Genomic DNA, 22,987 nt, shown 5'->3' on the forward strand with positions numbered 1-22,987 from the left:
TGTTTTATAAGATATTAGGCTAGTTATGAAAGCTTGGGGTTTTCTATTGTGTTTGGTGATGGAATTTAGGAGCGGATGGATAGAACAGAGTATCTCAGGCCATTGGGCTATGGAGTCAACTGCATATGGCTAAACTGGATTAAGATGATTCAACAAAGGAGGGCTTCATAGGGCAAGATAGCTAAACAAGGAACAAATGGTAACTTGAAAGGGTGAAATGGACTTAAAAGGGAAGAAGGGCAGTTAAGAATCCTTCAACATGTTTTAAGAAGAGGGAAATTGGGTGATCACTAATAAAAAGAAATTAAGAATTTCTTATTAAATGGCCACAGTGAATAAACTAAGAAACAAGGAGCAATTAAGAATTCCTTGCCTATGATAGCTTAGAAGAAAACATTTAGAATAAAAACGATTTTAAAGACAGATTGCAATTAAGCACTTTCTAAAATATACTTTTTCGTTTTAATATTCAGATATGAAACACAAGTGAAATATTAAACCAGAAAACAATAACACATAAGATATAGAATACTTATTTGTCCGGTGTTTGACACATGAATCCTATAAAAGTCCTTTGCTTTATTTCTTCATCCAACCAGCCATACAAAATTTGTTCAATAGCTTTTCTTTTCCAAAATAATAAGTCTACAGAAATGTCTAAGAATCCACACTAAGTACTCCGAATGAGGGAGTATTTATACAAAGATTTACAATAAAATATCTCATAACTGAGAGAGATATAATCTAGGATGACTAACTAAATTTTACATAAAAGTAGAGACAGATGGTCTCGAAGATAGAAGCTAAAGGTGGACTAATGGTTTGTTGTCCCTGTTTTTGTGAATGAGCTGGAGGTAGGCCCTATGATGGAGCATCTTGCTATCTTCCTCGTAACCCTGTGCTGGCTATTTGCTTTTTATCTTCTTACTAATACTATTTGACCTGTTCTAATACTCTTTACCTGCTTTATCCTTATTCACCTTCTTTTACCAAAATTGACTATGGTAAATACTGAAAACTTACTTTTTTACCAAGGTAAATTATAAAATTTCTGTCATATCTGTCCACCAATCTTCCTTTGGTATTCTGGTCCTTTGTAGCTTCCTGAAGATTTCATCAGCCTCTATGTATTTTACAAAATTAGGCTGCACTGGAAACAAATGTTTTATTTCATGTTCAACATAGAAAAGGTTCTCTAGACTGTCATAGAGAACTCTGCCTGTAGGTAGTGCCTTGGGTGCAGATGCACTAGCTGATGAACTAGCCTGGTTATTTGCATACTGACCCAATTTGTTGACATAATCTTCATGCCTCATCAATTTATCATTAATCACTAGAGGACTGGGAAATCCTTTGCTCTGTAAAATGCCAAGTTTTCTCATAAAATTATCAATGTCCTCTTGCATGTTCTTGTATTTCCTTTCCAAATTTTGCATCAAAGACCTTTTGGTCAATACCTTCTTGATTTCTAGGATAGTCCCAGTTCTATCCTCAATGTTTAGCTCTTCTAGCTGGTACTTATTTCTGTTGTCCAAAAAATTTATTAGCCTAATGGCTTCCTCAGGCTTCCCTCCCAGCTCTTCCTTAGTTTTCTAAATCTCTTGAAGAGCCACTTTCACCAGGTCAATCTATTCAAAAATAATTTGTATGGATGACCAAGCATCATTTATTGACTGAGTAATGTTGGTCCATAAAATTTTCCTAATGTCTGTTAAGGGATTTTCAAAGGTGAGGTCCTTCTCTAGTGTTTTCACCTGCTGAGCTAAGCCTTTATTCTTCCTCACCTCTTCAGCAAAATTAATCTTTGAAACATCATATTTCTGCTCTAAGGTGACAAATTTTTCTTTTACCTTTTGGAGTTCAGAAACTTGGAGTTTCATCTCCTCCATTGACTTGATTAATTCTTCTGTACTCAAACCTGAAGTTCCTAGTTGTGCTGTTCCTGAGCTTGTACCTGTAATTGTTTCTGTTGTGGCCAAAGGGACATTGGGTGCCAAAGCTATTGCAAGTGTTGAAGGGACTACCATGGAGACCACTGGTATCACATTTTGAGGCTGAGAGGTCGACTCACTCTGCCTGCTTTTCAATGAATTTTCTAATTCCTGCTCAGTCTCCTTCAACTGTTCATTTAGCTTGAGGACTAAGTCCATAAGCTCTTCTTCAGACTTCTTTTGAATGACTTCAGCAGTTTGTGGATGCCTTGATGGAGGTAACTTTAACTGCTTTCTCAAGGCAGCTATGTCTTCATCTTTCTTCTTTATCAAAGCGTCTGCAGCTTTTACATCCTTTGGGTTATGTCCCAATCCAATAACCAACTCCTCCAGTGATTTGATTCTATTGTCTTTAGCCTGTGAGGAGGCTCTTTCTAGCTGTAGTTGAACAGTTGTGTTATTTAATGAATTTTCCAATATTTGGGCCATCATAGCTTTGCTTGTCAAGGTGGAATACACGATATCCTCTGTCTGCTTATTTAATTCAATCTGATCTAGGGGGTGAATGTCCTTGGCCATGACCTCAAAATCAGTTTTGAGGTAATCTGCAATTGACTGAGGTTGTTGTACTTTGGGCTTGAAAAAGCTCATCTACATCTTGCCTTCCTTGATGTCATAGGCTGACATCAACCTATTCTGATTGGTGGGAGCCATCTTCAAATACTGATTGTAGACCTGGACCCTTAGTGGTTCATTTCTGGCTTTTATTTCTTTGAACTTCTCTTTAATGTCTAAGTTCTTATTACCTGAAGGCCTGAAGGATGACACTTCAACACTTTTTTGTCTCTCCAACTCCTGTCTTTGTGAGCTAGAAGGTGTCCCACCTGCTGGGAAAGTATGCTGACTGTCTGCACCTTCTTTTCTTTGACTCTCTGTAGTTTCTTCAAAAAATTCCTCCTCTGAATGGGGGTTTAGCCGGTGCCTCTTAGCACCAGGCTGATCTGATGGACCACTGGCAGGGGTAGCTACTTCCCTGTCTCTCTTTAAGCTCTTTTCCTCATTCAGAGGAGTCTACAAAATTGGGGGGTCTCCCATGTTGACTTGAGTTGGGTGGGCCTGTGTTTGAGCCTGCTCCTGAGAGGTTTGAGGCTGCTTTGACATGGTTGATTGTTTTGTTGCTGGAGTGTTGGTCTCTTTTTCTCTTCCCTGTGATGTCTCTGCAAGTGGTGCACTGGTCTCCTGTGAGTGCCTTTGTGAGGTATCAGCTGTTGAGGCACTAGTCCCTGATGTTGGCTTCTGAGAAGTCTCAAATTGCACCTGTCCAAAAGAATCCAGGTCAAGTGTCTTTTCCAGATCTTTCATTACATTTTCTACATTGACCTGATCACTATCCATTTCTACTAGGGTCCCTTCCCTCCATTCATCCATGTTAGCATATTGCTCAATCTCTGGAATTCTGTGATGAAAATATGGTGATAGTCTATTTTTCATTCTTCTATCACAGATGAAATTGTGGGGGTCATATGGAGTCCAACTAAAACTTTTGTTTAATTTCATGTAGTCTTCTAGGATTTGTTCTGCTACTTTCCATGCTTCCCTACTGTTGCAAACAAATGGGCCTAAGTGATCCTTGATCCTCAGTTGTGCTTTCTTCTTGGCCTTAGTAAAATGAATCAGATCTGAGTTTATCATCTGTCTATAATACTCCAATGCAAACAACCTCATTGGAACATATTTAGGTAGCTTGAATGGGGAAAGCTCACACCCATATACCCTGATTTCTGTGTGATTCTGGTACAAGTACCAGTCACCTACTCTGTACTGTTTTGATAGCTGAAGGATCCTTTTGATTTCATCATTAATCCTAGGAGGAGGATTTCCTATCAGCAAGGTGGTCGCTGGGTGGACAAACTGGTCAATGAACTCATTATATGAATAAGGGCAAGCAAAAGATTCATGGAAGATAGAAGTCCAAAAGATGACAGACCTTGGATTACCCTTTGTATCAAGTTTCTTGACAGAAAATGGGAATTTGTCAGATTGATAGTAGAGGATGAGGTGATATATGAAGGTGGAATACTTGAAAACCTTTTCATTCTCCAGTCTCATGAACTGGTCATGGATTTTCTCAGCAATGAATGAAGCATAATCGTACTTGACAACAGGGGGTTGTCTAGGGGTAAAGATAGACATCAACACTAGGGTCAATTCATCTACATACTCACTAGTGTTGAATCCCATGACTGTAGATATCATATCAACTATGATTTTGCCTGTATCTATGAAGAAAACTGACATATAAGGAGGGGGATCTTTAGGTTGATGCTATTTTAATATGAAAGTCTGGTAGAGGCGATTGAGTTCAGATTGGGATAATTTAGTTGATTTCTCAAGTAAATTTCCAAGGGAAATGGGGGTGAGGGCTTGACTAGGATGAAATTGCAGCATCTCATTGATTGAGTCAATAGTTATTGTGAAGAGGACTATTTGGTTGGGAGACATCACTGCTCTAAGGTTGGGGTCGTAATTTGCATGGCACTGATGGATTATGTCAGGGAAAATGTGCACAGAGGGGAGAAAATACATTGGAAGATTGGATTCCCACAGTCTTATGGGATCATTGCCATTCAAGTGATTATCTCGGCATTGGTAGAACACTTTTAGATGGTCTTTATTAGTGATTAGGTCTTTTATTTGAAAATCCTTATCTGCCAGGGGCAGATAGTCTAAATCCCGATGAGGGGTGGTAATGGGTGCAATATTTAGGGCTACCGGAGTTTCCATACTGGTTCTTGTGGATTCAGAAAGGAAACTGAGGTTTTTTAAGTGAAAATGATGGAATAGCAGGTCTGGGAACTTGAATTTCAAGTATAGTGACTGAATTATGGTGAATTGGGATTCTTTTCAATTAAATTTGCAGTGAAAGCAAGTATTCAGAGGGTTTCTTGACGGGAAATTGGTAAATACCTGCTTTTAGGGACGAGCAATAGAATGCAGGTACACTGGGTGTGAATGGATGGCTCTGGGCGGCATCGACTGCAAAGTTTGAAGTTGGTTGGCGGCTGGGAGCACAAGCTGGTTGACCTCGTCGTTAAGTTTGCATGGATGTACAGGTTCACAGAATAGAACGACGAAATGATTTTCTTTTTTTTTATATACAAAGTCAAGAATTTGGTGGGTTTGGGGATTTGGACGGGTGGCGTCAGCGGGTGAATGATATGATGTTTTGTCATTTAGTGGGAAGCGGTAAGCAGTTTTTATCGCACCGCTTATGGAGGGGAGGCGGTATTTGGGCTCATTCGCGTGATACCATAGGATGGGTGACGTGTGGTGAGGGCACTGTTCACAAAACCGCTTCGCGATCGCACGCTAACGTTCGGTCGCGGAGGGCCATGCGATATACACGACAGTCGTTGGATCTCAGAGGCTTGATCAGACAGCTATCGGGGAGGTAAGGTGATGGGGGTTTAATGAAGGCACGGCCCGATATAATTAAGAGTTTTTTAATCATATCGGGAGCAGCGGGATTGGCTGGGAAAGTTATTAATTAACCATGGGGGTTAATTAATCTTTTTTTAATGTGGCTAGGAGTCGGGGTTCTTAATTAGTTACAGATTAACTAATTAATCCCATTCACAAATGTATTATGGTTATATTTTAACCGAAGGGGCGGGATATTAAGATTTTGGGGTTTTTCATATTTATAGTAATACGGGAATGGGTAGATTTTTATAGGGGAAATATATATTAATATCAATTAGTAGTTAATATGACCAAGTGAAGTAAGCGCTAAGTCTAAACATTTTCATGTATATATTAAAACTTAGGCTAAGTGAGAAATGAGGGTTTTTTATGGAAAATGTTTTAATTTCCCTAAGTAAAATAGGATTTTACTTAAGAAAAACTTTATCAAGGGAATGAATGATTTATGAAAGGGTGTGATCTTTGATGAATGCGCTTAAGTAATTAGGAATTATAAATTATTTGGCCGAGGGTCCGATCCCTTCAGAAGTCAGAGAAATGCTCTGAGCCCCTCTAATTTGATAGATACCTTGACACTTAGGGGAACTTAGTGAAAATTTAGGGGAAATGAGTAGGGGAGTTAATTATTTTGATTTTTCTTGCTTGATATGTCTTTCATGTGTTGCATGCCATTTGCCTTGTGATGAAAGTAAAATATTTACACATTTAAACTTATTATTCAGCACACATTTATTCTGCAACCATCATCTACCTACCCTACCTACTTAACCTAGAATTTTTACTTCTTTATTAGGGTGCACTTAGACTGGAAAACCCTTATCAAACTTTCTTTTATCTTACATGGTAATGCCTATCTAACTCTACACTTATTACATCCAAGGGCTCAGATTAAACTGTTGAGCTCCTTTTTTCACTCTACCTATCTACTTATCTGCCAAGATTAAACTATTTGGTCATATTTTTATTCTCTACTTCTAAAACATGAAATTGAAAATATGAACTAGTCAAGCTTAAACTATTTGACTATTCATGAATTGTGGCATGAGTGACAAACTGCACACAATTGTTTATTATACAAAAAGTGAAAAAGTAGTGGTATTTAGACTTGCACACTTTCCTAGTCTTTTCTTTTCGGTGGGGTTCATTTTCTTTCCTTTTTTGACCATATTTTTATTCTTTTCACCCTTTGATTTTTCTTTAAGGTATACCCTCTTTACATTTTTTTAACTTTTCAATTTTTTCACAAATATGGAAAACCTTTGCAACAAGTAAAGGTATGAACATATTACATAGCTTATCAAGTCAATCATGATGTATGACACCTATTGGTATAGGGGCATAACACCTTCATATCGGCATCCATCCTTCGAATTCCACCCTTCTTTTCCTGAAGCAAAGTGATAACGTTAAAATCCCCTCCCAAGATCCATAACTCCTCCTCATATAGTCTTTTTAGTTTTCCTAGATTGTCAAGGAAAACTTTTTTCCCCTAGAATGTGAGGCCCGTATACCCCCTTCAACATAGCCCAATGTCTGGACCCAATGTGTCGGTACTTTCCTAATAGGATCCTTGGAAAGCTCACCCATTCATAAAATATCACCTACATCGGGTTCCAAAGGATAGCCAATACCCCCGAGCTCCCATTGGAATCATGTGCTACCACCTCATATTGCAGTTTCATGCTTTTTACAAGTTCTTTCAGTCGACTTTCTAAAATTTTTGTCTCTTGAATGTTCATTATACTCAAGTGGTACTTGTGAATCCTATCTTTCAGGTACCTTTGATTTCCCATACTATTGAGGCCTTGAACATTCCAGGATGTAATCATCATTGGGAAGGTTTATTAAGGTGGTGGAACACCGCTAATAACGATACCACCTTTCCAAAATTTACCAACATATCTCCCACCATCTATATGGATTCTTGTAGGTTTTTGTGACCTCTTTTCTTCCCGCCTTTGGCTATTATGGTTGGTTCTGTCCCCTGCCTTAGTTGTGAGCCCAGATGAAATGGTGGATCTGAGGTTAGCGGACCCTGCTTAGCTTTAAAACTATGGAAGGTTTCCCGATATAGTTGTTTTTGTTCTTCGAGGATGAATCTCTCGTCTAAATGCTTCCATTCATTCAATAACCTTCTCATCACCTGTTCCTATGTGCTCAATTCCTATTTCACTCCATCTATTTCCATATTTTCATGCTCCTCCTGCAATGTTGGGGCTTCTTTCTCTTGGGGTTCGTCTTATGCTTTCCTTTTAGGTTTTTGTCCGGTTTTTTACCGTTTCTAGGGGTTCTCCAGTTTTACTGTGTCCCTAGATTCATTTACACTCTCCTCTTCCTCCTCTGTCAAAACCTCGAATCGATTTCTCTAGCTCGATCCTTTCTTTGGTTGTTGTTTAGTCGAGTTAGTTGGGGTTTTCGCGTTCCTTTTCTTCTTTTGAACCTCTTGAAACCCTTCCTTATACTCCTTCCCTTTACCATTGCCTTTAACTTCTGGCTAGTCCATCGTTTCACTTTGGTTTAGAGGGCATGCTTTGTACAAATATATGTACTCATAAAATTGCCTGCATTGAAAGGGAATATGTTCGTAATCCAGGGTTTGTTGCCATACCTCATATTGATATTCCAGCTCTATAAACTTCGACAATGGTTCCGTTATGTTCATGTAAACACATATTCGTGCGTAGGAGGTGTATCTTCCTCTCTTGGTAGTGTCTGCCACTTTCACAAAACTCCCTATTGAGTTTCCTATACCTTCTAGTATCTCTGGATCCCAAAAATCCATCAGAAGTCCAAACAATCTGACGCACACTGGGGCGGCCATTAGTTTCTCCTGATCAGGGTTATAGCATTCCTCCCAGTGCCTCATGAAGAGTCCTACATTGTAATAGAAATATGGGTCGTTCTCAAAGATACGTTCCTTGTCTTCGAGGTTGGTGAAGATCACTGTAAAGAACCCTCTAGCCCCCAAATTCATATATATATGTCCTTTTAGCTACCATTTTTGTTGTATCCATTTCACAAGTTCTTTATCTTAAGGCCATTCCCTAATAAAATTGCAAATTAAGGTATGGTCCTTTATATACTTCTGGTATGTATCTAATTTGCAAGTTAAGGCATGGTCCTTCATATACTTCTGGTATGTATCTAATTTGTTGTTCGGTATTACATACCTCGGTTTCTTAATGGCTTTGGGCATGCATTGTCCTCTGAATCTGTTCTACCATTCAACCCCTAGTTCTAGCATTCCATTGACTCCACTAGTTTCATCACTGCTTCTCGTTGTTGTTGCGCCTTGTGCGCTTGTTTCTCCCGTTGTTACATTTTTGTAGGAGGGGACCCTCCCCCCCCCATGTGAATGCTCATCCCTGCCGTCAGAGCCTATAGGGGTCGCATCAATCCTGCCTAGGTCAGAAGGAATTCAAAATGTTTGCAGGGTTCGCAGCAACCCTAACCATGCTCATTCGTTTCGCTTTACCATATTCTAGATAATATTTAACTTTAATTTATTTTTTATAATTTGAATTGTAATATAATTTTAATTAATTAATTTTATAATTGTAGTTAGATTGTATATTTAATTAATATAATAATTGTAATTAATTAATTTTAATTGTTTAGTTAATTAATAAATATTAATTTGCCCACGGGGCTTTGGATTGACGGTGAATGGGTGCGCTGTTAAGGCACTCTTTGCGATAGGTCACCGGTTCAAATCCCCCGTGGGTACTTAGGTTAGTCTTAAACAAAGAAAAAAAAAATTAATAAATATTAATTTATTTTAGACTAGGATTTTTAATTAAATTGCCTAATTTTCGCCCATGCATGCATTTTTCTAGAATTGTAACAGTTTTGACACTTCAACTTTGGAGGCTCATAGGTTGACTTTTACTTGTCTAAATGAGGTCAAGGATAGCTCGTTAGAAAGATAAAATCATGGAGAATATTTCTAAAGTGGTTGCATTACCAGATTTGGTTATTAACTTAGCCTAAAATTAGCAGAAAATTAAACTTTGAATTTGCAATCAAAACTAATTTTCTAAGTTTTGTTTTTTGCATTTTGATTTGCCCAAAGCTTCTGTTGATCACATATCCATTTGATTATGTCATATTTTACCAAAAAGATCTTTGCAGAGATCAATGGGAAGCTCTGATTTCTTTTTATTTGTTTATTTATTTGAATTTTGATTGGAGAAGTTTGTTTTCCCAGATTTTGTAATTCTGATTTTGATTTGCAATTTAAATTATTTTTGATTGGTTTTTGGCAAGAGATAAGTTGAGGAGATGAAGCAAAGAATATATGGAGCATTGGAAAGAGACCAGCAAAGAGAATAATGGAAAATTTAGATCTTTAATTGAATATTTGGAGAACCACTCCTAACAGCTCTCATATTTTATATTTTTGTAAATTATTAAATAACAATCTTGAGAATGAAGAAAGGGTTCCTCTTCTCTGCAACTAGAGGCTCTAAAAGCACTATTGTAATAGGATATTATAGTTGTAGGTGAGGGGAAAACTTCAAATCTGAGGTTTGGGGAAAACTTTGTGATTTTTCTTGTTGTGCATTTGCACTATTATAATGTATTGTGAGTTGAATTATGGAGAGACAGAGTATTTTTAGTTCTGAAAGAGAAGGTTGTTTTGCACTATTGTTAGAAATTTCTCCAAGGAGTTGAAGCTGCTCAAGGACTGCAAATTCTTGTAATGATATTTTGGTATGCTTTTAATTAATTTTCATTTCATGTGCACTATTGTCTGGGATGTAAATTAATCATTTTGTTATCAGAATTTCTGCAATTGATTTTAATTCTTGTTCTAAATAGTGTATGACATTCTAATATTGAGCACTACTGTTGTATCGATTGTTTTATGCTATTGAAGTTTTGTAAGAGCTATCTCTGAGGAACATAACAGAATTAGAGTTAATATGAATTCATCGAGATAGGAATTTATTAGGCAGTAATTATTTATTGTTTAAATACATTCCCATTTTGTTTTCTCTTTCATTAATTGAATGAACTACTTCTTTAATTAATGAAAATTATATAATGGATTCAATCATATAAACAATCCTCTTCCCCTGATTAGCTAGTTCATCTACTCTTGAATTGAGAGAAGGTTATCTTATTCCAATTCAAGATAGGATTAGATTTGTGCTTTCATATTAGCATAAATATGCAGTAGACTTAATTCTACATTCTAGAAGTCCCCTCATACAGGGGAAAACCTTAGTTTCGGTTTGGCTAAGTTGTATATTCAGCTTAAGGATCACTTTCTTGCATTAGCTCTACAAGAGGGCAGATCTGATTTCTCTTTTTCTGTTGGAAAGTAATAAACATACTATAAGCCAGCAGAGAGAGAGAGGGTAACTAGACCCAATTGGACTAGTCAGAATCACTACACCAAACAGATAAGAGCTTAGTTGGGGCTCTGACCAGGTGGTCTCCCTTACATGTTGATAAGGCCAATTTTGACCATCAACATTTTTGGCACTAAAAGGAGGGCCACAGTAAATTTTTTCTTTGAAGTTTTTGTGCTTCAATATTTTATATTATTACCATGGATCCATTTAAAATACCTCCTTATATTTTCTTTATTGGACCTCACCCAACTACTACTCCGATAAAGGCAGTTCAGACCATGTCTAACGTAAATTATAATGGTGTGTCATCTACTTTTAATCATCTACTTCAATATATTTTAAGTTGCAATAATTTGAATATTGATGAAGATATTATTTGAAGGATCTTCACTCTTACTTTGACGGGTAAAGCCAAAGACTAGTGCTTATCTCTTCCAGTTGCCTCCATATGTAGTTGGGATGAATTTTCGAAGATTTTCCTTCATGAATTTCAGGAATGTGATTAGTTAGAAGAATTATGTAGGATGAGAGGTGAGACTTTGGATCATTTTTACATTAGATTTAAATTAACTTTAATGCAATTTCAGTCCAAAGATTTGCCTCCTCAATTTCAATTAATTGGATGGTTACGACATTTAGTGTCTTTGTCCTGTGATAATTATGAAGAACTAGAAATCATATCCATTGTTGATAAAGAATCAATTACTCAAAATGACAACATTGATCCTTCACAAAATGAAATTGCAAATATTCTTAATCAACAAACATAAATTGTTGTTGCTCAAATAAATGATGCTTATGCTAGAATTTCTCCAAATTTACATAATGTTGATGAAGTAGAAATTCGACAAGATGCACAATTCATTAGCAGCAATCATCATCAAATAAATCAGCAACAATTAAATCATCCAAAGAATGTTAGCAACGCACAAACTGTTGCAATTAATTTAGAATCCTCTTCTGTTGATAATAAATTGCAAGTTATGGAGCAACTTAGCAACAATTTGCATATCTATCAAATGCACAAAAAATCTATTTTTTACGAAGAAATTGATCAGCAGTTTGAAGTTGCAATGACTCAAATGTAGAAGAATCTGAAAATGAGCAATCTTCTATAAACAGATAAGCTTTCAGGTATCTATCTTTAACCTCTTATTTATGTCTCTATCCTAATCTTTTCAATAATGATGATTTAATTGTTAATCAATTAATAGTGCCCCTTGACACAAATTTAATTTTAAAAAACAAATGAGTTGTTACTAATTTATTTGATATTGAATCATCGTCTAATTCTGCTTTTGATAGAGAAATTTTAATTAATAATATTTACAATGATCCTGGAGATTCTTCTTATCTTGCATATGGTCTTCCACCTGGTTCTGATTTATTTCATTCTAAGGAATAGAAAACTAATGAAGTAATTTATAATGAAGACTTAAAGACTGAAAATGTTGAGCCTCTTTTCTCTTCAAAAATGGTTTTGTTTGACTCTCATATTCCCAATTCCTTAAGAAAATCTATTTTTGAAGATGAAAAGAACACTAATCAAGAAATTATTTCGGTCCATGCTCAATCATTCAATTATCATAGTGATTTCAGTAGTCATGAATCCATTCCAATTTATGATTCATACAACGATGAAATAGTCTTTTTAAATCATAATCTTGAAATTTTCTCATCCCTGCAAGTGAATGCAAACAATGATTTTAACTTCATAATTTTTGTTGACACTTGTGGGAAGGAAAATTTTGCAAATGAATCCCAACCATGTTGTACCATTATTTGTAACATTAATGTAAATTGAATTAATGTTTCTCATGTTGAATTAATTCATTTTTCTTAGTTTGAATTAATGTATCTTTCAAATTTCATTTTTAAATTTCTGAGCACATTGTACTGGCACTTTGAGAATTCAAACTCTAGACACTCGTTAGGTGCATTAATAAGATTGTATGAAAATCAATTTTAGAATTTCAAGCATGAACATTGGCTACTTCTTATTTTGAAATTTTATATGATAATCATGTTTGTTAAATTTATTTTGGACTTTCAAATAAGTTCTTCACAAATTCTGGCACTTGAGAGTGCATCATTACATTTTGGCCAGTAATGTAACACTTCTAGAAATATTCTAGATGTTCATTCATGCTTTATTGATTCATGTGGAACATGTCTGGAAGTTCCAGTTCTGGAGGTTATTTCTGACTTTGTTAGTTTTTAATGGAATATTTGAAAATATATCATTCAAGCATGGCCTGATGTTTCCTCTTCCTTTGAACATCTTCCAATCATTCATTGAAATACATCTTGATTTTTACAATCCTGTAGGCATATGGTTGGAAGAATTTCAAGGTATGATTTTTGTAAATAAATTTATTTTGCCAAATTTTGATGTAAATAGTAGGTTGAGTTTTCCTTTTAATAATTTAGTTGCAGTTTTATTTTTGCTAATTTTTTACATTTTCATTAGTGCAGAAATAAAACTAAGAGAATGGCTTCACTGGAAGTATGAGTATACTTAGTCATATGCTTTCTCAGTCAGTTAGATTAGGAATAGAATTAGTTTAGTTATATTTCTCTTTCTTGTTTTTATTTATTTCAATATTGTTGATTTTTAATAAACAGGTAATGAAGCCCAAACATTTACCTTAATATTCACTGGATTTTTGGTAAAGAGTGGCTTAGAGCATATTTACCATCTTGTATTTTCATATCATTTTCATGCTTATGGTGCACTTGTTTATCTTGCTCCTTTACAGCTAGGCACTTTTGAAATAATAATTTCTCAAGTAGTGCTAAGTGATATCATTCACCACTCTTGCTCTTCCACCACTTTTGTTCTTCAATATGAAGTTGATATAAATTAATGGCTCATTACTTAGTATTTAATTTAGATTGAATAATGAGATGATTTTGAACATATGCAAAATTGAAGATAACACACGTAAGAATGTCGAGATCTACAAGGTAAACTCAAAATTAGACTCTTTCAGGTATGCATAGGCATGTTCATCTCCATCTGTTGTTAATTTCTCTTTTTCATAGTTTATTTCTTATTCATGTTTTGCTTCTTTTTGCAGGTCTTCATTAGCTTGGTTTGGAGACTTAATTTTTACAAGCAAATTTAATTAGCTTTAGAATAAAGCGAGCAATCAGCCCTTTCCATACCATTAACATGTCCAGGGAAATATTTGCTTTCTCATCAGAGTTTTGGTATTTTATATTTGTGCTTATGTTCATATTTCTTTTCTTTGCAAATTTTCGAGATTAGTCAAGATTCATATTTCGCTTTGCAGTTGAAATTGAATGCTTGGCTTCTTCTTGTTTAGATTTTTCACGGGCTTGTAGCTGTCTACATTTCAAATAGTTAATCAAAAGGGCCTACAAGCAAAGGAAAATTGCAAAATCTTGTAGCAAATACTCTTGTCCATGATATTACCTCTGCTTCTTCTGAATCGTTCATTTGTTGAGTTGAGTCAAATCATTGCATCACACTCGTTCATCTTGTTACCCCTTTAGTCACATTTCCTTCTCCCGAGATTATTCAAAGCCTTTATTTTATAAATCTAGGAATCTCATACTCCTTTTCTCGGAAGTTTATTTTACATATAATACGATGTTTCTCTTCTGAGATTTCCATTTCCCTCTATATTGAGCCTCTTAATTTCTCGAATTAGTGAGATATCAGACTAATGTAATCTTATTTTCCTTTCATCAATTCACCCATTATTTGACAATTGGACTCATCACTATGTTCACATGGAGTATTCTTTGATTATCTTTGTATCTTCAAGTTGAATTTCATGTTACTCGAGTATTCGAGAGCTTGGATGCATTTTTAATTACAATATCATCAAACCCCAAGCATTCATTTCTCGAGATGACTTTGTGACTTTAGGGATATCTATTTTTCATGGTGTGTGCACATGTATCTTATCGTTATGTCTTCATTGGACATACTTCCTCACATGTATAGTTGGAATTTTTTTACTCTTCACGATAATATTCCTCGTTAATGAAAAGTTCATCACCTACGGCTTACTCGTATTTTGGTCTTTATTCTGCTATTGGATGCCATATCTTTTTCTTTTGTCATATAACATGCATCCTTTTAGCTTTTCAAGGCGTTCTTGAGCAACCACTATGGTAATGCAGCAGTTGGTAAAGAAATTTGGAACACGCAAAGGCAACGGATTATGGTAAATTTACGTTTGAACCCTCTTGTGGTTTTTGTTAGTGTGAAAATTCCTGGAAGGTGTACCAAAAACCCTCGCTTAAGTCACTAAGTGACAAGACAAGTGACCCTAAAAACGAGTTGATGGTTGTTGTCATTCTAGATCTGCAATACAAATGGAAAATCTACAGTAAAAGAAAACAAGATCTAAAACAAATAGCAGCAGAATAATGTATCCAGAATAATAACCCAATTGGAAAGACAATTTTAAATGAACAAATCTTTACTGATAACACCTAGTGAAGGAGATCTACAAATTGGTTTGTAAGTCCCCCTCCATGGGATGGGTCCTTTGATATCCTTGATGCTTCAGAAATAGAATTCCCTCTCTCAATCGTGTGAAAAACCCAAACAAAGTGAAGAACTCAAATGGGAGCTCAAGAAAATGATGATAATGTTGATGATGATAATGATCATGGTGAAGAATGAATGAAAAACCCTCCTTTATATAGCAAAGTATGGAGTTAATCTCGAAAATGGAGAATAATAAAATATTATTGACCAAATTCAGATCTAACTACTTGGAATACTTTATTATATTTATTGGAGAGGGAAAAGGAATTTAAAATGGTTAAATTCCTTTATTTAGAAATAATTAACAAATAAAATGATTTATTAACTATTTCGCGAGAAACAAGAAAGGTGTGAAATCAAAATAATTATTAAATAGTGATTTAATAATTATTCTAATAACATAAATAAGGAAATTCAAATAAATAATGATTTATTTAAATATTCCTAAGAGATTTTATCAAATGTGACAATGAATAATTATTAAATAATGATTTAATAATAATTCCTAGAGAAAATTAAATAAATAATGATTTATCTAATTATTCTCATGGGATTTTTTTATTTAAATCATAAAATAATTTAATAAAAGTGGTTTACTAAATTATTTTCCACAATGAAAGTGATTTTACTATGGTAAAATTAAATCCACATGGTGTATTTCGATCCACCTAGTTAGAAATGGCTAGGTGATCATTTTTTGGTGATAACAGATTGCCCCCACACGTATGAGTGTTAGGAGCAAATCATATGACTGAAATACGTTGTAGATTACACTTCCACAAGACACCAAAAGGGGAGTCAGAGAGAGAGAGAGAGATCTGAAGCAAGTCAAGGATGGACAAATAATGGAGGGGGCGAGACCTACAATACTGATAGAAGTCTCCTTTTATGTGGTAGTACATGATCTCAAATGAGGTGGGGGAGGCATACCCATACCCACTGAGATAACTAAGTACAAAGAATAATGCTGAGCCCGGGAATGTGGGATTGAGCTACAAAGTACATGGTAGATGATACATGATACACTGGCATCAATATGCCATAAAATAATACAATGGATCCCATATACATAATGTGCCTGGAAAAACATAGGTCGAGATTGAATACAATAACATATTAGTACATGAGATACAATGCCCCTCAAACTGACATGGGAAGGGGGGATCTCAACCGAAGAAGCCTTGTTGAACAGGGAAGGGGTCTGAAGATCTGAATGGATCATATGCATGTTATGGGCACTGCAAGCGGCGGAAACCAAACCCATCAAATCTACGGAACTACATCAGAGGCTGGATCAACATATGTGGTCATCCAGGCATGTGGGAGGCTACCTGAAGGGCCACCCCCTCATGAGGTCTGAAACATCTCACACTCACCCGGGAATCACTAGGACTATCGTCTGGATCACCAAACCATTAAGCGTACGAATCTCAATCATGCAATAAGGACTGATGTCGACCACGTGAGAAACAACCAACTCAAAGGGAAATAATGAGTCCATGTGCCTAATGCAAGGCACAGAAAAAAATATGGAAGTCGTAACCAAGGTACACCGCCCTCTAGACTACTCTTCTAGAATAAATGTGTTGAGGTCGACAGAAGAGAGCCCGCCAGAGTTAAGGTAATGAGGAATCCTTAACAAAGGCACGAGGGAATATAACAAAGTGACTGATGGACTGACACCAGGGATGATGATGGAAGGAAACATGATGGATGATGGACTAACGACTTCCCTTGTCAGAGCATAATAAAAATGGTTGACTTAGTAGTGACTGACTCAAATCCAGAGAGGATGGTTGATGACTCAAATGGGGATTCATAAAAGACAAAGCAGAAGGACTAGAGGCCAAATATAAGTATAATGGAAGAAATGTCGCATGACGACGAATGAAACATTGTAAAGGGATGCAATGTGGACTCGAAACAGACTCCATAAGTACAACGGTGACACATCTGAGATGCTCTGAACAAGGGTGACTCAATGTTACTACCACATGGGGGAGGCCCAGTGGGGACCATAAAAACATGAGTAAATGATGGTTACTCATGATGAAAATTGACACGAAAGTCAACCAATACAAAGGTAAAGTGGTACCAGAGAAAAAGTGGCTCGAATGAAGATATTTGACTTTAAAGGGCGACAAAGTGAAACTTCATGGAAAAATGGCTTCCAGGTGAAGTGTCAAATTACTAAAAAAAAAAGAGACCCATTATAGAACTCGATGAAATATTTCCAACGATGTTGATGCTTCATCAAATGGAGCAACAGTTTGATCACAGTGGACGAAGGAAAATACTAGCGTTTTTCCTATAAAAGGGCTTCTTGCCTCCAAATTCAATTCATTTGCATAGTGAGTTGTGAAGAATTGGTAAAGGAGGAGAAGGCCCTAAATCTTGTGGAGATTGTAGTGAACAAACCAACCATCAGAATCAAGATTTGCGAGTTGGAGGTAGGTGGCCTAACCATACTCATCAATTTCAGTGGTTTAGATTTTCAAATTAGGTCCTCAGTTTTTGCTAGGATACCCCTGTCGTCCCTTATGGTTGTAGCGCACTATTTGGGGCCAAATTTGTGCTCCAGAGCATAGAAATAGGGCCCTAAAGTGCACTCAGTGCAGTTTTTGAGGCAAAAACTGTGCTCTGGACTAAGAGGGTGGGCAGGACGGTGGTCTGCTAGGAACTAAGGTTAAGTGCATCCATGACTGTCTTTTGTATTTTGAACTGACAAAACTTAGTGGTGTCTTGCAGGTATGGTAGAGTTAAAGATATCATGGCGAGAAAGATATTTTGATACCCTTTGTGCTAAGATTCAGGGGAATCAAGTAGTGAGAGGGATACTAACATGATGTGGCATGCTAAAGTTCTTGGATAATTCACTAATGAGGGTTGGTGAGCCCTTTCTATCAAGGATAGTGAGCTATTGGGATCCAAATTAGGTGGCCTTTGTAGTGCAAGGGCACCGGATCGAGCTCGCGATCCAGGATATATACTTTTTTATTGGATTGCCCCCCTTAGGGGTGGTAGGGGAGATACATCCAGTGCTGCCTCATGGGAGGCATATTGAAGAGTTTGTTTAGCGTCATTGTAGATGGGGTAGTCATGCGATGGGTAAGGCTATTTGAATTGATGACATGGAGAGATTGGAGACACGAGCTATAGCCGCAACAATGTTGCGAATTTGTGGTAGCCATGCCTTCCATCATATCACTGGAGGGCAAATGATGCTGGTGGAGAGTGTTTTAGGAGGGACCTACTATGGGTGGGCACAAATTTTGTTGTCGTCGTTGAAATGACAGTTGACATTATGCAGACAAGGAACCAATGATAGTTGTTCATTTGGGACAGTCTTATGCTCACTCTTCTTTGAGAAGATCCCCACTATTCGACCTCATGTTTAGATTCGTGATGGGGGCCCACAGGAACCCAAGATGCATTTTTGGGGGCAACTACTGAGACGAGGAGGTGGAGGAGGAGTTAGACAAGTGTTCCACCCTGAGCTTTTTTCTCATTAGGACTAGATGTCGCTATACATAGATGACTATCCATACAGTGGCATGAACTATCAGGGGGATCCTGACTTACCACTTCCACCAAGACGAGCATGGGGCCCAGATGGTAAGTGAAATTTACTATATATTTGGTGCATTTATAGTTTAAGAAATATGTGTATATGGTACTGATTTCTAAACTTTGTGATATGCAGATATAGCATCGGTGAGGCCGGCAGGATATGTAGGGCAAGTTGCAGCACCTGGGGCTGCAAATCAGGGTGGAACCTCATCACGACAGAGGTTGGATGATAGGGCTCTGCTGGAGGACCTCTGACTTAGATACAACATACTACTGACTGGGGTGACAGAGTGCAGATGGCATGATCTAGAAGATCGATACATAGATGAGTACATAAGTCTTCCCCCATAGTGACGGGGAAGCACATGGCACCTTATGATGGTTGGTCAGGCAGTACGAGATATACGGGTTGGTGGGATGGAGCCATTGGCTCGAGGATCTATAGAGGAGAGTGATTAGGCATAGGGGCATGTGGTTCCCCATTTTTATTTTTTGATAACATGCTAGTGGGCATGTTGGATTTATTTAGAGTTATGGACTCAAAACACTTGTATGAAGATACATATATATATATATATATATATATGATTATGCATATTTTTTGTGATAAATGTGGTTCACCATTTGTTTTATGGATGTCTGCTTACATGTGATAAATGCCAATTTAGAATGTTATTAGAAATGGTATCTACATAGTGATTTTGGGCTCTAGGTACATGATTGAATGAAATGGATTCAATCCATACATCAAAAACTTAACTCGTAGATATTTTCTAAATAGGACAGGATTATGCACAAAACAAACGTCATTCAATTGCATGACAAGTATCAAGGAATATAGACAAACATGAAGTTGAAGGATGCGATGATCAAGGGCATCGACTAACAAACCTATTACTGCATCATATTCAATCTGGTTATTGGTGACAGGTCCAATGCAAATGCCATTGGAGTGGACTAACGAATGCATGGGGGTAAAAATGGCCCAAGATGTCGAGGCAAGATTCCTAGTGAAGCAACTCGCACCATCGGCAAAACCGATATAACGTGTGGATGATGGATCCATCTGAAAGACGCAAGAAGATAAAGTGTAAGAAATTTTGGGATGCAAGCTACCTAAATGCAAGAAGAAAGACAGAGATACACGCACTTCGATGGGAAATGTTATGGGTAAAATTTCTTGAGGTAGAGCGCATTCTGAGGATTAGGAAGGATTTGGCCCTCTAGATCCTCTAATAGGTATGCCCCTTTGCCCAAACACTTATGGATGATATAAGGCCCTAGCCATAAAGGTTCAAACTTTCCACGTCCCAGGACATCATGAGCTTGGTCATACACGAGAACAAGGTCACCTTCATGGAAGGTACGAGGGTGGACTTTGCAGTCATATTGAGCTTTGGTACGTTTATTTTCCACTTCAGTGGAGTCACCATTTGTTAGTGTGAAAATTCCTAGAAGGTGTACCAAAAACCCTCACTTAAGTCACTAGGTGAAAAGTGACCCTAACAACAAGTTGATGGTTGTTGTCATTCTAGATCCGCAATACAAATAGAAAATCTACAGTAAAAGAAAGCAAGATCTAAAACAAATAGCAGCAGAATAATAACCCAATTGGAAAGATAATTTTAAACGAACAAATCTTTATTGATAACACCTAGCGAAGGAGATCTATAGATTGGTCTGTGAGTCCCCCTCCGTGGGATGGGTCCTTTGATATCCTTGATGCTTCAGAAATAGAATTCCCTCTCCCAATTGTGTGAAAAACCCAAACAAATTGAAGAAATCAAATGGGAGCTCAAGAAAATGACGATAATGTTGATGATGATAATGATCATGGTGAGGAATGAACGAAAAACCCTCCTTTGTATAGCAAAATATGGAGTTAATCTCGAAAATAGAGAATAGTAAAATATTATTGATCAAATTCATATCTAACTACTTGGAATACTTTATTATATTTATTGGAGAGGGAAAATGAATTTCAAATGGTTGAATTCCTTTATTTAGAAATAATTAACAAATAAAATGATTTATTAACTATTTCATGAGAAACAAGAAAGTGTGAAATCAAAATAATTATTAAATAATGATTTAATAATTATTCTAATAACATAAATAAGGAAATTCAAATAAATAATGATTTATTAAATATTCCTAAGGGATTTAGTGAAATGTGACAAGGAATAATTATTAAATAATGATTTAATAATAATCCTTAGAGAAAATTAAATAAATAATGGTTTATCTACTTATTCCATGGGGTTTTTTTATTTAAATCATAAAATAATATAATAAAAGTCATTTACGTATTCCAGCGTCTATGATCCATAATGAATTAAACAAATTCTTTCGGTAGAAATCACATGAGAGAACTTTTTGGCCGACGTGTTTCGAACCAACAAGTGTGGTTCATCATCTGGTCCAACAAGTGTGATTCATCATCAGGACCAGATGATGAACCACACTTGTTAGTTCGAAACGTGTAGGCCAAAAAATTCTCTCATGTGATTTCTACCGAAAGACTTTGTTTAAAAGTCATTTAATAAATTATTTTCCACAATGAAAGTGATTTTACTATGGTAAAATTAAATCCACATCGTGTATTTTGATCCACCTAGTTATAAATGGTTATAAATGGTTAGGTGGTCATTTTTTGGTGATAACAGTTTTCTTATCTTTAACATATCGCTCCATATTTATCCTGCAAAATATTTTAGTCTTCTCCATACACACATAAGTACTACATAGGTTGGGGCTTGATCTTGATTTTATAAAAAAACTTGGAGTTGATATGAAATTTGAAAAAGATAATGAAAAATTGCCACTCCAATTAATTGTGAATCACATCTTAATTTCCATTCCTGATGGATTTTGTTCAATTCCAATTCTTGAACATGAATCATTATTTTTCCTAGCTTCATTGCTCATTTTAATTTAGATTTAATAAGTTATGATTTTGGGTCAATGATATTTCATAGAATACAACTTGTTCATGCTTTTAATTCCAATTTAAAGAAGAAGTTATCTTTTGTTGGAGAAAATCAACATCTTTCAAGTAAAATTTTAATGAGATTCTTCAAATAGTAAGTTTTGTATTCCCATTTTAATCCTTTTCTATTTCTTTGCATTTTTGTTTCAACTTTGTTTTAGTTTTTGCTGATATAAAACTATGTTTTGCAGGACTTCAAGAATTGTTTTGTACCCCTACCAGCTCATATTTGGCACTCACTCTCCTTTATTTTGTTTGCTTTCGAGTTTTTGGGAGAAACAATAATGATGTTTATCAAGTCAGCTAAATTGGAGAGTCCCTAAACCTTCAATTTTTTTTATAAGCATTTATTTTATTAAAAAATTGTTAAGATGTTCTTATGAAACCAAAAAAATTGCAAAGGGCAGAAACTTCTCATTTGGCTTCATTTTACCTCATCATTGCTAGTCATTTTATGGTTTGAGAGCCTAATTGTTTATAACTTTGCAAGATAAAATTTATTAAAATCTCAACATAAGATGATCACACACATGCTTGTCTTATTTTACCTTTTTTTGAGACATTTTTATAGTTAGTCTTATTGGGGTTGTCTTTTTAATTTCGACTTTTCTTTCATTTTTCCTTTCTTCATTTTGACATTTTTGGAGTTTGTTGAGTTATTCTTTCACTACAGTTTGTATTTCTTTTTCCTTTTTGATTTTGGTGATTCCGCCAAGATTTATGTAGAAGGAATTTTTCTCACCCAATAGTGATTGGCATACATGGGAAATTTGTACTCTATCTATTTCAATGGGTTTCATTTACCTTAAAGGGATATTCTTTGAATCCTAAAACCCTCTTCCCTTAAATATTTTCCATGGAGGAACATACATCATTTCTAAGTAATATAGTTCATATTTTCAAGGAAAGAACTGAACTTGAGTTTAACTCAATGAATCCTTCCCATCCCTTCGCTTCATACAAAATTCTTTGAATGAATATTCGTGGGGAAGGATATGGAGTCAACATTATGGAAGTATTATATCCATTTGCTTAAGTCTCTTTTACCATTCTACCTATTTCACTTAGGTACATCATAAACGTAACTCACAAATGTTCTTATCAAAAGGGTGATTAAAAGGGGAAG

At 35.9% G+C, this 22,987-nt stretch overlaps 1 protein-coding gene across 1 annotated transcript in view; it reads left to right on the forward strand.

Annotated features, from left to right (window-relative positions):
* Window positions 1-19,127, forward strand: part of LOC149238402 (peroxidase 1-like) — a 53,973-nt gene extending 34,846 nt beyond the window's left edge. The window contains exons 4-5 of the mRNA XM_089369552.1: window positions 18,837-18,917; window positions 19,006-19,127. Of these exons, the coding sequence (XP_089225678.1) occupies window positions 18,837-18,917; window positions 19,006-19,127 (203 nt within the window). The remainder of the gene's footprint in view (window positions 1-18,836; window positions 18,918-19,005) is intronic.
* Window positions 19,128-22,987: the final 3,860 nt, after the last annotated feature.

Source organism: Pinus tabuliformis, chromosome 8, assembly GCF_031772625.1.
Source record: "Pinus tabuliformis cultivar Carrire ecotype Pingquan chromosome 8, CPIR1, whole genome shotgun sequence".
Classification (NCBI taxonomy): domain Eukaryota; kingdom Viridiplantae; phylum Streptophyta; class Pinopsida; order Pinales; family Pinaceae; genus Pinus; species Pinus tabuliformis.